The sequence below is a fragment of the Amblyraja radiata genome, chromosome 18, assembly GCF_010909765.2.
Source record: "Amblyraja radiata isolate CabotCenter1 chromosome 18, sAmbRad1.1.pri, whole genome shotgun sequence".
Taxonomy (NCBI): Eukaryota; Metazoa; Chordata; class Chondrichthyes; order Rajiformes; family Rajidae; genus Amblyraja; species Amblyraja radiata.
In genome coordinates, this window is record NC_045973.1 from 31,240,483 (window position 1) to 31,257,291 (window position 16,809).

The 16,809-nt window shown below is 38.1% G+C and overlaps 1 protein-coding gene across 2 annotated transcripts in view; it reads left to right on the plus strand.

Annotated features, from left to right (window-relative positions):
• Positions 1-16,809, plus strand: part of usp4 (ubiquitin specific peptidase 4) — a 78,774-nt gene that overhangs the window by 19,856 nt on the left and 42,109 nt on the right. For both annotated transcript variants that reach the window (XM_033037045.1, XM_033037046.1), the window contains exons 2-6: positions 466-593; positions 5,121-5,251; positions 10,055-10,181; positions 13,301-13,446; positions 14,262-14,323. In XM_033037045.1, coding sequence (XP_032892936.1) covers positions 466-593; positions 5,121-5,251; positions 10,055-10,181; positions 13,301-13,446; positions 14,262-14,323 — 594 coding nt within the window. The remainder of the gene's footprint in view (positions 1-465; positions 594-5,120; positions 5,252-10,054; positions 10,182-13,300; positions 13,447-14,261; positions 14,324-16,809) is intronic.

A 16,809-nucleotide genomic window follows, 5' to 3' on the forward strand; every position in this document is an offset into this window, starting at 1 on the left:
ATGGCGGTGCAGGCTCGAAGGGCCGAATGGCCTACTCCTGCACCTAATTTCTATGTTTCTATGTAGATTCAAATTGTGGCCTTTCTTTTCACTTCCCATTTTCATTACAAATTGATGGATGTAATAAAGTTTGAAGGAATGGGCACATTACATAAACGCTATTCATGTTTATTATTGTTTATGTATTTTTTTTGTTGGGCTTGAGTGTTGGATACAAAGGCCAGTACACCAACAGGAAAAAAAATATCTGGAAGCAATACGTTGTATTGAAGTATTACCTGCTCCTGATGCCAACACGTGGACAGAAAATACATAATTGTTGACGATTCTGTCACATTTGGAGGCACACAAAGGGCCTGGGGGAAGATCACTTGAATCTCTACTGACTTGGGGTATTTACGATAGGTAAGAGATGAAAATAACTTCAAATCTCTAAATAACATCTTGGATGTTTTGTATTTTCAGGTACCTTATAGACAGTAGGTGGTTTAAGCAATGGAAGAAATATGTGGGTTTCGACAACTGGGACATGTACAATGTGGGAGAACGTGGAATGTTTCCAGGCCCAATTGATAATTCTGGGCTTTTTGCAGGTATTCCAAGCTTTGATTTATTTATAAATGTTGGAACTTAAAATTTGTTTTTGGTCATGGTTCTATTAACCGAGGCGTTGATTACCCTCATTAATCACTTTGCAAAAGTTATGTATCAAATCTAAGGAATCTTGTTTATTTGAACACTAAATACCTATTATCTTTTTGGAATTTATTTCAAAAATCTGGTGCGGAATTGAAAAGCAATCGTTTTTGCCGGGCTGTTGCAGATCCAATTTTTATCTGATTTTTGTGCCTTGATTCTAGCATTTAAAATCTGAAATGAAATTAATTTACATACTGTACATCCATGTTTGCAAGTGATTCTAAATAATGAGGCGCATTAAATATTTTGTAGACAGAAGCAGGTAATTGCAAAGAGACACGAAGTACGTAAAATTGTGAAAGATGAGAATTACAAGTGGGGTGTTGTGAGAACATTCACCTTGGATCCAAGAAACTTGCATCAGAAAATATTCTCCTTGTGGTGAATGTGCAGAAACAAAATAGGGGTAATCGGATTTGGATGTTCAAATTTTATGTATTCACTAAAAGCTAGTATGCAGGTATACAAAATAATCAAAGGTCAATGAAATCTTAAATTGTTTCCTCAAGGCAACTGAAATACAAAAAAAAAGTGAAGTGATGGTTTTTCATTTGAGGTACTAAGTCCACTTGTGAACACAGGCTGGAGAGGCCAAGTCAATGGATATTTTTAGGGCAGAGATAGATAGACTCTTGATTAGTACGGGTGTCGGGTTATGGGGAGAAGGCAGGATAATGGGGTTGGGAGGGAGGGATTGATATGCATTTATTGAATAGCGGAGTAAACTTAATGGGCCAAATTGCCTAATTCTGCTCCAATCACATTAACATTGCACCTTGGGGGAGAGTTTCCATGTGTGATGAACTGATTCATCTCTCGCACCTTTCACATAATTGTGTTGTAAGGATGAGTTGCAAACATTTTGCCTGTGTCCCCTTGAGTTTACAAAAGCAAACTAATTTTACCTTGTAAAATTGTTTTTTTTTACTATACCAATGTTGACATGCAATTCTACATCGACAGATTTCAAAATCCATGAAATTCACTTCCCACATATGCAAAAAATGTTGATTGCGAACACAAAAAATCTGATTTTAATGGCTAAAAAAAGTTGTGGAGGCCTGGATTAAGAGAAGTGTAATTTAATCATTTTGTTTTAATGGTGATAATAACAATACACCAACAGCATTTAATAAAAAGCTTTAAACACCCAACTGTTAAGTTCCCTCGTCCAAGCAATGCAGCCAAATGGGAGTGCACAATAGGCCTACCAGTCAGCAGTAGAAAGAAGAGTAGATATGTTGGCAAATCACAGAGATGTAAGAATGATGCTGCTAAAGCAGCGGCAGTTTCAACTTCCCCAGTCTTAACTTCTGTTGCTTCACGTTTGGGGAGGAATGGGATTCTTTTTAGAATAACGTTGGACCGAAATTGGGGCTTCAACATAGATCTTTAAATCTTTACTGGACATGGATGAAATTCATGATGACTTGAGGATAGCAACTGTGCGTAGCGGCGACTACGGAGGGTTTATGGCCCCGACCGTGGGTGAGCAAAGGAGGAGGACTGGCTTAACTTTGTTGCCTACCACCAGTGAAGAATGCTGTGGTGGATGTTTGTGTTAAATCTTATTGTGTATTGTGTGTTCTTTTTAAGTATCGCTGCTGGCAAATTCATTTCACTGCACCTTCGGGTGCATGTGACGAATAAAATTGACTGACTTTGTATTGGTTAGACAATACAATAGGCTGCACTATAGGAAGGTACACAAAAATGCTGGAGAAACTCAGCGGGTGCAGCAGCATCTATGGAGCGAAGGAAATAGGCGACGTTTCGGGCCGAAACCCTTCTTCAGACTGCACTATAGGAAGTTGATTGCAGAAGTGATTAACTGGGATGTTACTTGGGATGGAGTATTTGTTATGAGAGTGAATCACTTAGGATGGCTTTACTTGAAATGGAAGAGGTTAAAGGAGAATTGGATTGTGTTAACAAAATGCAGGGACAAAGATTATGTAGGTAGTGAGAAACGCCATAAAGAATGAGTAGAAATCAGAGGGCCTTGATTTAAGGTGGAAGGTAGGGGACTCATGGGGAAGTAGAGAGTATTTTTACCCAAAAAATGGTTGGAATCTGGAATGTATGACTCCGTGGATGGTGGAGGCTTTAGTGGTGGTTTAGAAGCTTTTAGATTTGCACATGGATGTACAAGGAATAGAGGGATATGGATCATGTACAGGCAGATGAGATCGGTTTAGGGTGGCACTGTATTCAGCACAAACATTGTGATGTGAAGTGCCTTTTCCTGTGCTGCACTGCTCTGAGATGAGCATTTCAATGACCACGGCAATAAGCTTAAGAGCCAAGGGCTGAACAATAGGTGTAGATGGATACTCAATGGTGGATGTGGTGGGCCGAAAGACCTGTATCTATGTTGGCATGGTTCTGTTGTTCTTTGTATATGTTCTTTTGACCATTTCATGGTAATATAGGCTGATATGTGGAATTCTAGATTGTACTTGGTTCATAAAAGTGTGTGTAAATTTGCAAGAGATTTTCATTATTGAATCATGATAGAGAATTTTTGAGTTCAATGAAATATTAATGTCTACTTTTTTTGTGGGTATTTGGTTTGATCTGTAACATTCCAGTATCAATTGAGACTTCCATTGCTCCTTTACCTTTAGAAATTTAAAATTTGGTATGTTTATTTAAAATATTTGATAGAAAGAAATCTGTATGTGTGTAGAGTAGCTTTTATATTCAAACATTGTTTTGTAAACTCTGTCAGTTCATACTGAGCATCCTTTCTAAAATAGAACTGCTGAACAAACTTCTTGGCTGAAGTGCTCCTGGAACATCCAGAGGTCAGATTAATGTGTGCCGAGTATCTGACATCTTTGGCTGCTGTTGATAGCCATCTGAGTGGTTCAGAATAGATACAGTTGCTACCCATGAAATGTTTTCTCTCTGTGTGCCAACTGCAGTGGTTGTCATTTGATCTGGCCCGAGCCCTTCACAACCTTTTATTATTGAAGAAAAAGGGTAATTTTATCCAATTTGGAGAGGCATGAGTCAGATTCAAGGAAAGTGCATAAGGTGATTGACGAGAATGTAGTGGTAAGGTTCCAATTCTATCTGGCAGCTTATTAAGCCAATTACAAATCTGGAAATGTAACTTGCGATTGAGGAGGCAAAGAAGCTTCAAGGGTATATTAGTCGGCTAATGATTAGCTGAGAGGTTGGCAGTTGAAATAAATGTGGGAAAATGTTATCTTTAATTCTGGTGGATTAAATGGGATTTGAAAGGTGTTGGTGTTTAGAAGAGCAGGTATGTGATAAGTATAGCCAAGTGAAATGGGGAGTGGCAGTGATGGGCAGATGGAGCCAGGAGTGGGTAGGGCAGTTTTGACTCCAGTTGGTGAGTGATGGGTAGAAACGGATATAGGGAAAAGAGATGGAAACAGGTCAAGGAGGGGAGGGAGAAGGTAGAGACAGACTGGTAAGTGATATGAAGCTTGACAAGGAAAGGATAATGGGCAATCTCCCGGTTGCCGGACACTTTAATTCTCCTTCCCATTCCTACACAGATCTTTCTGTCCTAAATCTCCTCCATTGTCAGTCAGGCTAAATGCAAATTGGAGGAACATCATCTCATATTTTGCTTGGGCAGCTTACAGCCCAGTGGTATGATTATTGATTTCTCTCACTTCAGGTAGCCCCGGCATTCCCTCTCTCTCCATCCCTCCCCCACCCAAGTCACGCTAGCTTCTCGTTTTCACCCTACAAACAACTAACAATGGCCTGTGTCGTCGTTACTTTTTTGCATATCTTTTATTCATTGTTCTATATTTCTCCATATCATTGTCTATATCTCTTGTTTCCTTTATCCCTAACCAGTCTGAAGAAGGGTCTCGACCCGAAACATCATCCATTCCTTCGCTCCAGAGATGCTGCCTGTCCCGCTGAGTTACTCCAGCTTTTTGTATCTATCTAAGAATAATGGGTAAATGGAAGCAGATGGGGGAGGGGATTGTAAAGGTAGGCCAGGGGGGCAGAAACCCAGGTCGGTGGGTGATGGGTAGATGGATCTACGTGGGGGAGGGTAACAAATCTAAGTAATGTTCAGTTCAAGATCAGTTAAGAGTGAGCTACGTAAATATGGAATAGAAAAGGGCAATGAAAAGATTTTCTTTATATACATTTAAACATAAAACACTTTCATTGGAAAATACAATTTATCGACCAATTGCTTTTCATTGCACCTTTATGTTCTCGCTTTGAACCAAGGGAGCTCTATTCTTCTGATTACTTTTATTTTTGCGAAACTGTATCAAAGATCCTTGTTTAAAATAGTATTTGTCATACTTGACTGTGATAGTAATGTTTCCAAATTTTAACTGCTCAATTCTTACTTCAAAGGAAACTTGGGTTTCTTTAATGTTGCTTAACTTGTCGTACCTTACTATTTTTTAATGCAGAAGTGGAATCTCAGGTCCTGAAGGAACATTTGATTGATGAGCTGGATTATGTCTTGGTTCCCACAGAAGCTTGGAACAAGTTGGTCAGTTGGTATGCTTGCATTGAGGGTCAGGAACCCATTGTACGAAGGGTAAGATTGTATATCAACTCCCCGAGTTACGAATGTCTGACTTAATCGCACTCTATACTTGTGAACATGCTCCCATATATATTAAATTCAAATACAAATGTATTGTTGCGGGGAGGGGTGTTGGTAGCAACAAGTTATAGGTAATTCGCAGCAATCGGACTCCAATGTCTCTTAAGAACACAGGCTGCCAGATTCACCACTGGAGGCTACTTAAGAAAGGTAGACAAAAATGCTGGAGAAACTCAGCGGGTGAGGCAGCATCTATGGAGCGAAGGAAATAGGCAGCGTTTTGGGTCGAAACCCTTCTTCAGATCCTACTTAAGTTGCTTTGTGATTTAACAAGCAATCACTTCTATTGATACTTATGCAACAGTACTCTATTGATACTTAGTCATTGATCCTTCAAGCTCTTCAAATCCAGCCATTAAGCATGCAATATCCTAATTCTGTACCATTGTAACCATGCATGGGAAGGCAATAAATAAATGTTCATCATAATTAACCCTCAGTAATTACAATACAGTGGAGGTATTGTTATATATCAAGTGATGTATGTTTTCTGATTTATGCATGTCTGCAAAAACAGATCATTCATAACCTGTACAAGATATTAGTACGGGTTATTAGCATCTGACTTTCAGGTTATTTGTACTTAATTCTGCAGACATAAATTTTGAGTTAATTATGATGATTTATATTGAAAAATAAAGGCAGCATGTCATGAAATAAAGTGACTTAGGAGTACTAAACACTTATGTTTGTATGTTAAATTTTAAATAAAAATGCTGTTCCGAGGACCTTTTAGAATGCTTATATATTAAATATTGTTTTTTTAGCATGAAACTAGACGCAATTATGAGATCAGTGAACCAGTTTTGGTTTTACAACAGTCATAAATTGTTTTAGCATCAACCAGAGCTGTGGAGTTGATACCCAAAACATCCGACTCAAACTCCTTGATTTCTTGTGTATCCAACTCCAACCTCGACCCCTAGGTATAATAATTCTAAATCTGCTATGATGACAATACACAAGATGGCATTTCATAAGAACTACATGAATCATCAGGATACCTTTTAAACCAATGTCCTTAAAGTTTTGAGTCTAATGGTTGTAGCTATGCTATTGTCGTTTTTTTTTAATTGTTTATTCTTGGGGGAAAAAACATGGTTCATTATGCTAAAAGGAAAAAAAATTACATATAGGACTATGACAAAATTTAAATGCCATTGAATTAAATAAAAATTATATAAGCATTACTCCAATGTATTAAACTAAGGCCACAGATATGTGCTGAATTATGACAACAAAAATCTCAAGTACAATAGAAATTAAAACATAATGCATAGGTAGTTAAGTTGGCTACAAAAGTACATACCTAAAATGTATTAATAACGTCCTTAGGAACAAATTTGCTCCTGCCAGATCCTCTTTCTTTGAAGCCCTTAAATCTGATTTAATTATTTTCAGTCTCTCCACCCTGACCTGAATGGGTAGTATGGCTGTACTATCATAGCTGCAAATTTTACTATTTCTGGATAAGCAGGGATGACTTCTTGTACTGTAAGTTTAGATGAGCGATCATATTTCTCTACTTCTAAACCAACAAGAAATTCTTGCTTAAATTCCATTAGTTTAACATCAAAAGGCTGCCTTCGCACATTTAAACAGGAATGCTTTGCTCTCGACTGTTCAATTTTATCTAAATATTTTGCAAAATCTCACTCTTCATCATTTGAAGAGGATGAGAAGGATTTGGTACTCCCATCTTCATTTTGTGGTTCTGACTTTTCAGGTAGTAGCCCTTTTATCCGAACTGCAACATCACAGAGGGCCTCTTTTGCTTTAGCAATTTGAACTTCGCTCAACAAGATTCGGTTCATTGGATCTACGTAGACAGCAGCTAACAAGATCTGATTTTCAAGTAGCAGACCCTCTTCTCTTCATTGACGATACAATTCCTTCAGCAATTAATCCTCCAGCTTTGGATAGGTGAAATATTACATTTTCCCACTCCCATAGGAATGTACCAGGTGTAAAATCCTATACTTGCAGCTTTTTGGTGACTGCATAAGGGTGAGCAAGCAGAGCCTCTAATTGTGATACCAACCTCCATTGACTTTTAGTCAGTAAAATACTGGGATTATCAATGTCTTCTCTAAAGGGTTTTTGGTCAAGCAAACGCTCAACCATAAAAATCCTCAGGACTTTACAGGGGCACGGTGGAGTTTGTACTCATGTACTGCATTAACATGTGGTACTCCAACTGCTCAGACAGGAAGGCTCTGCAGAGGGTAGTGAGGGGAGCAGAGAGGATCATTGGCGTCTCCCTACCCTCGGTACAAGAACTGTTCCAGAGCCGCTGCCTGAAAAAAGCACTGAGCATAGCAAAGGACACACTGCACCCCCTCCACACACATCTGGTTCTCCTGCCATCAGGCAAGAGATACCACAGCATCAAAGCCCAGACAATCAGACTGCTAAACAGCTTCCTTCCACAGGCTGTGAGGCTGCTAAACAGTCACTCCACCTGATTCTGCTGCTTTTTTACATTGACAATGTAATAACAACTCTGGCACTGGCCACTTAAATCAGCTGCCCTGGACAATTTATGACTATTTTTACTTGTATTTTAATGTTGCTGTTTTTTACCTGCACTTTTTAACTATTCGTATTGTTTTTATCAGGGACTGGATTGTTTTTATTTATGTGTGAAATGTTTAAGTTTTATGTGTGATGCTCTGGTATTCCCTGGGAAATGTCTTCTCATTTTGCACTGTACAACTGTTGCTTTGCAAGATGACAATAAAGGTTGATTGGTTGATATGTGTGCTGCCCCAAAGAGTTGCTTGGTCCAAAATAGCTCCCTTTCGTGCATGTCTCTGGAGGATAGCATCAATTTTAGAGGTCCTAGCTGCTGTAGCCACTTGCCTCCCCTTACCAATCAGAGTAGCTGCATGGCGTTCTTTCAATCCATCTCTTATTGTTAGTTGCAATGTATGGTACAGCACAAGGCATATGTTGGATTAGGCAGAGCTGAGATGCCTCCTCAACAATATCATCTAAAGTTTCATCATTCCGTTCTGTTTCTGCTGTTTCAGTTTCAGAACCTGCATCAGAGATCTTCCTTTCAGTAGTGACTTTTTCAACTTTATTAATCTTTTCCATTGTGCTTAGCTTATTTGAAGCATTATCAGTGACAATGCATAAAATCTGGTCTTTCTTAATTTCAAAATTTCTTCCACTGAGTTCTGGAGATAAATGCTGTCATGATGTGCCTTGGTGTCCTTTACTCCTAATGTCCGAGTTACTATTTTATTGTTTTCATCAGCAAATCTAGCATTGATGGCAAAATAGTTAACTCTGTGACGAGTTGTGGCATCCATTTTAATGAACATGAACTGCCCCTTAAGAGTTTTTCAAAGCTTTTCCTTTTCCTTCTTGGCTTCTTCAAGCATATGTTTTCTGATACTCTCCCTTGTGAGAGAAACTCCCAGTTTCTTAGCCATTTCTCCATTTCTCTCGGGTGGAAATAAAGTGTGCGGTATATTTTAAAAAACCGGATTTTTTTTTCTGATTTACGTAGTCTCTGAAATTTATGTTGAGGTCGGAGTCGGGGCTTTTTTACCGACTCCGACTACGGCAGCACCAAAATTACTCCGACTCCTACTCCGATTCCACAGCCCTGGCATCAACTCTCAAATTAGTCTGTAAATGGCAGGATTCATTCTCTTAAGTCGGTTATTTGTTCACTACTGTTAGCAGTACACTACTTTGTAAATGTACTGGGAACATTGCAGCAAAAACATTCAAGAAAATGTTTCCTAAATATAGTTTTCAATAACTAAGAGTTCCATGTATTATGTTCCCTGCCTAGTAGTGATTTTTTTAAAACTGAACAAATACAAATGGAAAATACTGGAAATCAAGTCCTGTGTTATTTGTGGAAAGAGAAATAGTTAATGCATCAGCTTCTGCAACTTAAAATTAACTTTTCTTATCCCAGTTTTGACCTGAAACACTGACTTTATTTCTCTCTCCAGAGATGCTACATGACCAAATGCATTTCCAGCATTTTCTGTCTTTATTTCAGAACTCACAGCAGCATTTAAAAAAAAATTCAGATTCAAAATGTTTATTTTGTAATAATCTACTATGTCATATAAATATCTTAAACCTTTTGCTTCTTCTTGTCCTTAACATTCCTCGAGGTAATGCCTTCTGGATATTTAAAAAAAAATGTAATTTGATGTTTTAAACAGCTGAAAAATGTTCACTATTTTAGTGTTTCAATGTCTCAACCCTCTATCAATAATTTACACATTTAAAAAGACCACCATTCCCTGTTGGAAAAATAATGAAGAACTAAAATTGCAAGTTAATGGCTGACTTAAACTTTGTTTGCTCAATTACCAAATATTTGAGACTAGTTTACAAAGCTCACTCTTTATATATAAAAAAAAAAGAACATGCATAATTAGTATCTGAACTTGGCCGAAATGGGATTAACAAATTTAATTAATTCAACTATCTCAATAGATTGCAGCAGTTCAAATGTTGGCATACAAGTGCTTTAATATTCTTTTGAGTTTGATATTTTGTTCAGTTCACGAGTTTGCCTGAAGGTGTATCATCAGTGAGACTTATGCCAGCCAGTTTGAGCTGTTAGTAAAAATTTGGGAGCATGTCCCTTTAACAAAAAAACTAATTGCGTCATTCATACAAATGCTCTAATCCTTATTTTTGTTTCCATGATCTGTTGGCTTTGTTTTTTTCTAATCCTGTGGTGTATTCCATTCTCAGGTAGTTGAACATGGAATGTTTGTGAAGCATTGTAAAGTAGAGGTTTACCTCCTAGAATTGAAATTGTGTGAGAACAACAATATGGACAATGTGGTGACACGCCACTTCAGCAAAGCAGATACCATAGGTAAAACACTTTTGATACATGTTATTTTTCTTGTTCTGGTGTAAAACAAGATGCTCCAATCAATTTTTTTTAAATGGCACTGTTCTTAATATTGCATCATGCTGTGGTTTTGTGATGAATCATGTGATTTTGTGGAAATAAGAACCTTCTCCCCCAACTCCTCTCCCCACCTTTCTCTCTGGATTTATTAGGCATTAGTTCCCTTAAAATAGTTTAGACTTAACACAGTCCTTCAAAGGCACACCATTGTTTATTTTAGATAGACAATGCATGATAGAAGTATTAAGGAAGTGGGCTACATTCCTTTGGAGGTAAGTGGTACAAATCTCAAGTTTCTACAGAGGAACTTTGTCCCTTGGAAACTTTTAACCAAAATATGAAACACAAATGCAAGCAGAAAATGATGGAAATACTCAGCAGGGCAGGTAACATCTTTGGAGAATGAGAAACATTCGCTTTTCAGGTCAGCATAAACTTATAATCAGAGTTGATGAAAGTATATTGATCTGAAACATGAGGTGTTCGCCTCACTGTAGATGCTACTATGGAGCAGAGTATTTCCACTATTTTATGTTGTTAAAGATTTCCAACAGCTTCTGAATTCTGCTTTTTGCCTATGAAATCACAATCCTGGATAAATCATCAACTTAAATACAAGTATCATGACTCCAACTATGGCCTATAGTTGTATCACTAAATCATGATTTCTAAATCAAACAACTGGCCAACTTTATTCCAACCCAAATTTTTTTAAGCACTTGAGGAAAAATAATTTGTAAAACAGTGAGGGTAACAGAGCAGAGGATTAGGACTGACTGTATTACTGCATTTACCCTTCCTCCCCACCCCCCACCACAATCAGTCTTCTTCTTCTTGAGTATGGCGTGCACAGCCTAAAGTTGTAGGACAACTTGTTCTATTGGATCTTATTTGATTGTGCACGCCAGGTTGATTGCATTCGGTGAAACAGGGCGGACCATGTGAAAGTTGCAATCTCCCATCCCACAATCAGTCTGAAGAAAGGTCCTGACTCCTTAACGTCGCGCATCCATGTTCTCCAGAAATGCTGCCTGACCCACTGAGTTACTCCAGAGCTTTGTCTTTTTTTTATTAACGTAATTTAGCTGTTGTGTATTTAATGATGCCCTTTTCAAAATAATGGTTTCTGATTAGCTTTACCAATGATTTTGTTTCTGGGTACAAAAAGGGTTCATTGCTTGTTATTTACACCTGTAAATATTGGTCAGCCTTGCTGTACTTTATTAAATTTGGTGAACACAAACTATTATATTAAGTCAATTACTACAGCAAGTTTAAGAATATGTTATATTAAAACCACAGGTTATTCAGTGCATCCCCAATCCCCAATAATTATTTTTCATGATATGGGCTTGGTAGTATTAATGATATATATTGCATGCAGAGAGGTATCTTGGAGAAGAAACTATTAAAAGGGCACTATGATAGTGTTTACAACAGGGTATAAAATGAAAGCCCAGATCATCTATCCCATGGTGTCACTCTAGTTGGACTTGAAAATGGGCTTCTTGTTTGCAGGTGTGAGGTGAATTGGCAGAAAGGGAGAAGGAGAGAAAAGATTGCGGAGAGTTGGTAGAAACAGAACAAACGATGCAATGTTGCTTTTCACAGTAAATAGTGCCTCTCAGCAGGGCTTCTTCATTCATGAATGGATTTGCTAAAAAAAGCAAATCAAATTTTTGTCAACTTACCAGGAATCAGAAATGACTGCTCCCCACTCGCATCTCCTTATTGACTCATGTTAAATCTCATTTTATCTCAAACCATTTTCATGATTGCTGTGGGTTAATACCAATTTGCAGCCAAGAACGGTGCTGTGTTTTTGAATCTTCATGTTTTTCCTCGGATCTGCATCTTGTGTAACTTGTTCTCTGCTTAAGCTTATTTGTGGAGGGCTTGACCCTTGTCAAACTCTAGACTTTAGCAAGTGGCAAGTTATTTATAAGCAGCCAGCAAATTGGAAAGGTATAATGTAAATCTGTCTGAGCTGTGCATTAGCAATTCCTCTAGTTCCTACTTGGAACAGTTCTGTCATGTTGTTTGAAGACAATAGGTTCTGGTTAGGTTTCCACTGATTTATAGTTGGCTGGAAAATGTAGCCATCTAATCATTTGACAATGAGCATAAGAAACTAACCCGGCTCTTGATTTTGTGAGAATGTCATTGACACTTCTGGTTCTAGATGAGGAAAATTAATCATGAAGCCAAAAAGCTTCCAAAAATTTACAAACAATGAAGCATGTGACATGTAGATGAAAGAAAAATCAGATGCTGGAATTGTGAGCAAAACGCACAGATCTCGAGGAACTTAGTGGGTCAGGCAGCACCTGCGGAGGGAATTGCCAGGCAACGTTTTGGGTCGGGACCCACATGTGACATCTTGGTGTTCATACTTTACAAAGCTAAAATATTGAGCAAACTATAATTTACCATTTTGAAATTTCCTGTCAGTAAAAATTAACTGCACTTTTGAACCCTTAGACATTATTAGAATTTCATACATGTGTCACATTACCATACATACATACCTTCAAAATGTTTCCACTGCTCCCGCTAGGCATTGTTACATGGGGGTCCATCACATTCAGAATTGGGTTAAGGATTGATTTTTTTTTTAGCTGGTTTCCATTACGATACCTTCAGTCTGAGTAGTGCTTAAGTTTGAGAAGATTTATTTACTTTTGCTATGGAGAGAAATCTGAATTATCTGTTTCACAAAATATATTTCAAGTTCTTGCAGGCCATTTGTAGCATTTCCTCCATGTCACTAATACTTTGCACACATATCTTGTAATCAATGTTCCATTTTTAAAAAAAAGGGGGATCTTGTGCGAGGGGGAGATCTGAAGAAGGATCTCGACCAGAAACGCCACCCGTTTATCCAGAGATGCTGCCTGTCCCGTTGAGTTACTCCAGCTTCTTGTGCCTATCTATCTTGAGAGTTCATCGTGGTTTAAAAGGGCCCCTTTATATGTGAGATGTTGCTGTCATTGGTATTTTTACTTACTGTTCTGAGACCATTGTGTTGTATTCATTTATTTATTTGTTATAATTGGTACTTTTCTTTTCCCAAAAAAAAGATACAATAGAAAAGGAGATGCGAAAGCTGTTCAGTATCTCACTCGAGAAGGAGACAAGGTTGTGGAATAGATACATGACAAATACTTATGAACCACTTAACAAGCCAGATAGCACAGTGCAAGATGCTGGTCTATATCAGGGCCAGGTGAGTGTGGCATTTTGATGTTTTGCATGGGAATGAGTGCAGTTGAGATTTGGGATGAAAAGTATGATTTTGAATGGATTTGTATATAATATAAATCAGTTTAGGAATCTTCCTCTTTCCACTGCCAAATTTACATCGTAAAAAATAAAACATTGACCACCATGACAATTTAAATTTTCCCTTGGAGGTCGAAGGGAATTGTCCAACAGATTGCAATTTCCATCTTTCTTTGTATTTTAATACACTTCTGAATATATTGCACAGAATAATAATATTTAAACTGTTTTTAAAAAAAGAGGATAAATAAGTTAATTGAAATTGTAGTGGAGTCTTTTCAGCTTAATGAAGTAATGGCTGTTTAGTTATGTCAGTCATTGATTTGGCTACGTTAATTAAATCTAAGTTATTTTTAGAGATTTGAAAAACTTTAAAATTATAGTTAATTACAAAATCTAGGATGATGCCAAGTGCTCAGTTAACTGTTTATTAAAATGAATACTTTTATTATGATTATGCAAATCAATTCTAGGTAGTACCCAGTACATGGGGAATAGAATGTAACATAACATTTTCATCCACTGCATAGCAGCTCAAGGTGTCATAATTTTCAAAGAATGTCTTGATAAATTACAGTATGTAACATATGGATTTTGGTTATGAATTGCATTGAAAGGGAACAAGCAGATGTAATTTAAAAAATGATTCTGAGTGAAACAGAATCTCCTCTGCAGAAGTCATCTGATACTAAGTGCCTATGTCTCTCTCTTCCCCCCCCCCCCCACACACACTACCACCACCACCACCACCACCCTTAGCTTCTGGTAATAGAACTGAAGAATGAAGATGGAACATGGCCAAGACAAACTTCTCAAACAAAGTATGTTATCATATTTCTCCACAATTTCTTGAGGCGGTAAAGATGAGTATTTAACTTCAAATGTTAACTGGAGTGTGTGTTTTATCATGTAAAATCTTTAGGATGGTACTTCCTCTGGTCAATGAATGTATGGTATTAAAGTTTCTACGTGACAGTGAATTTCAAGCAGATTGGGAGCTGAGGAAAGTTGGATTTGAAACTCATTTAGGTATAATTGTAGATTGAGATATTGGAGGATAATTGACATTGATGCCTTCGGAAGCAGAAGAAAGGGAAAATGATAAAGGAGACGGAATTCAATTTGATTATTGCCAATGACAAAATTACTTCAAAGCTAGTGGCAATAGCATCAATCTGCCAAATAAAAGGTTGATGGGAAGAAATAACTATGTATTTGGGGTTTTTTGGCTCCCCAAATCTTGGTCACTATAAATCTCCCTGTGACAATGTGGGGTTTCCTCACTGTGTGCTCCAGTTTCCTCCCACATCCCGAAGATTTGTAGATGGTAGGTTAATTGCCCACTGTAAACCAAAATTGGCTTGGAAATAGGAGGAAGAGGGTGTTTTTTTGCGATTAAATGCCTGTGACTAAGAGTCCTTGATGGCTGGGATCTCTGCTATTTGTAATATCCATGAAGGAGGTGGGAGCAAAGCCAGCAAATTCACAAAAGATACACGGATTGGTGGAGTTGTTGTTAGTGTGGAAGGTTACCTTGAGCTGCAGAAAGATATCGATGTTGGTTAATGACTGAAAAATGGCAGATGGAGTTTAATCCAGATAAGCAGGAGCTCTGGGACATCATGAATGTTAGGGTCTTGGGGAGTATTGAGAAAAAGAGACCATGGACGTTGCCTGGAATGGATCAGTTCAATTATGAGGAGAGACTGGAAAGATCTGGTCTCCTTGGAGCAGAGGGGGTTAATATAATTGATATTTGTAAAGTTATGTGGGGTAAAGAAAGGAAAGACTGCAGGAAACCTCCCCATATAGGGCTATGCATAATGTGCTGGGTTATTGGATAAATACAGAAGGGAACCCACTGGCCTGCATGAAAGATTTGGGCTGAGTTTCCATGCAGTACAATTCTGCGAATAGCAGCATCAAACATGCATATTTTCTTTTTCTCAAATTGAATCTAAGATCAAGAGTATTCAATTGTCACATGCGCCGTGACACTTTTACTCGCTGCAGCTTTGCAGATCCGTTTTACTCGGTAAACCAGATCATAATCATATAAGCATAAGTACATCATTCAATCTTTGCAGTACAAAGTCAGTAGTAGTTCCGTGTGGAGTTAGGGTTGTAGTAAGGGCTGTGCAGGGCCATCAAGAGCCTGATGGCTGATGGGGAGAAGCCATTCTTGAATGTTGAGGTAACGTTTCTCAGGCTAATGTGCCTCCTTCCCGATGGTAGCAACGAGTTTGGATCAAGGCCAGGGTGGTGTGGGTGTTTAACTTCCTGAAGATGCCCTCAACAATGAGGATGTCAATACTTGTGATGGACCAGGCACATTCTGTCGCCTTATTTGTCCAAATGTTAAATATACTGAGTATATGTTCTTGCAAAGTTAATCTGCAACAGAATAAATTTGCAATACAACATTTTTGAATTTGCTCATTTAAAACATTTATCCAAATTTTTAAATTCAAAAACAAGCATGCATTTGCAATTTCTTTTATAAACCAGCATCTGCACTTCCTTGTTACTGCATGAATTCTTGGTTTGTTTTGAACATTGACTACAGTGTCATCCCAACCTACCAGTTCTGTGTTGTGACCAACCAACGTTTCAGTGAAGTGCTACCAAGATTTTATGGGGGGGGGGTTGGGTTTGTGGTTCACATACTTTAATCAAAGACCAGAGATATCTCACCGATATCCTTTGCTCAATGAGCAACTCCAAATAAATTAACTGTTCAGTCATTACTTGGCAGTTTCATTGCTCTTGGCCATGTGCTGATGTATAATAGTTCCTCACAGTCATACAATGTGGAAACAGGCATTTTGGCCCAACTTGCCCACACCAACCAACATGTCCCGTCTACACTAGTCCCACCTGCCTGCGTTTGGCCCATATCCCTCTAAACCTGTCCTATCCATGTACCTCTAATTGTTTCTTAAATGTTGTGATTGTCCCTGCTTCAACGACCTCCTCTGGCAGTTCTTTCCATATACCTACCATTGTTTGTGTAAACATAAATTACCCCTCAAGGTTCCTATCTTTTCCCCTTCACCTTAAATCTATGTCCTCCAGTTCTTGATTCCCCTACTCTGGGCAAGAGACTCTGTGATCTATTCCTCTCCTGATTTCATACACCTTTATAAGATCACCCTTCAACCCCCTGCACTGCAAGGCATAGAATCCCAACCTGTTCAGCCTCTCCCTATTGTTCTGACCTTTCACACTGTGATATTCCCAAGCAATTTTGGGAAAGTTAAAATCCCCAACCAGTTTCTGGTCCACCAATGTATTTTTTTTTTTTACA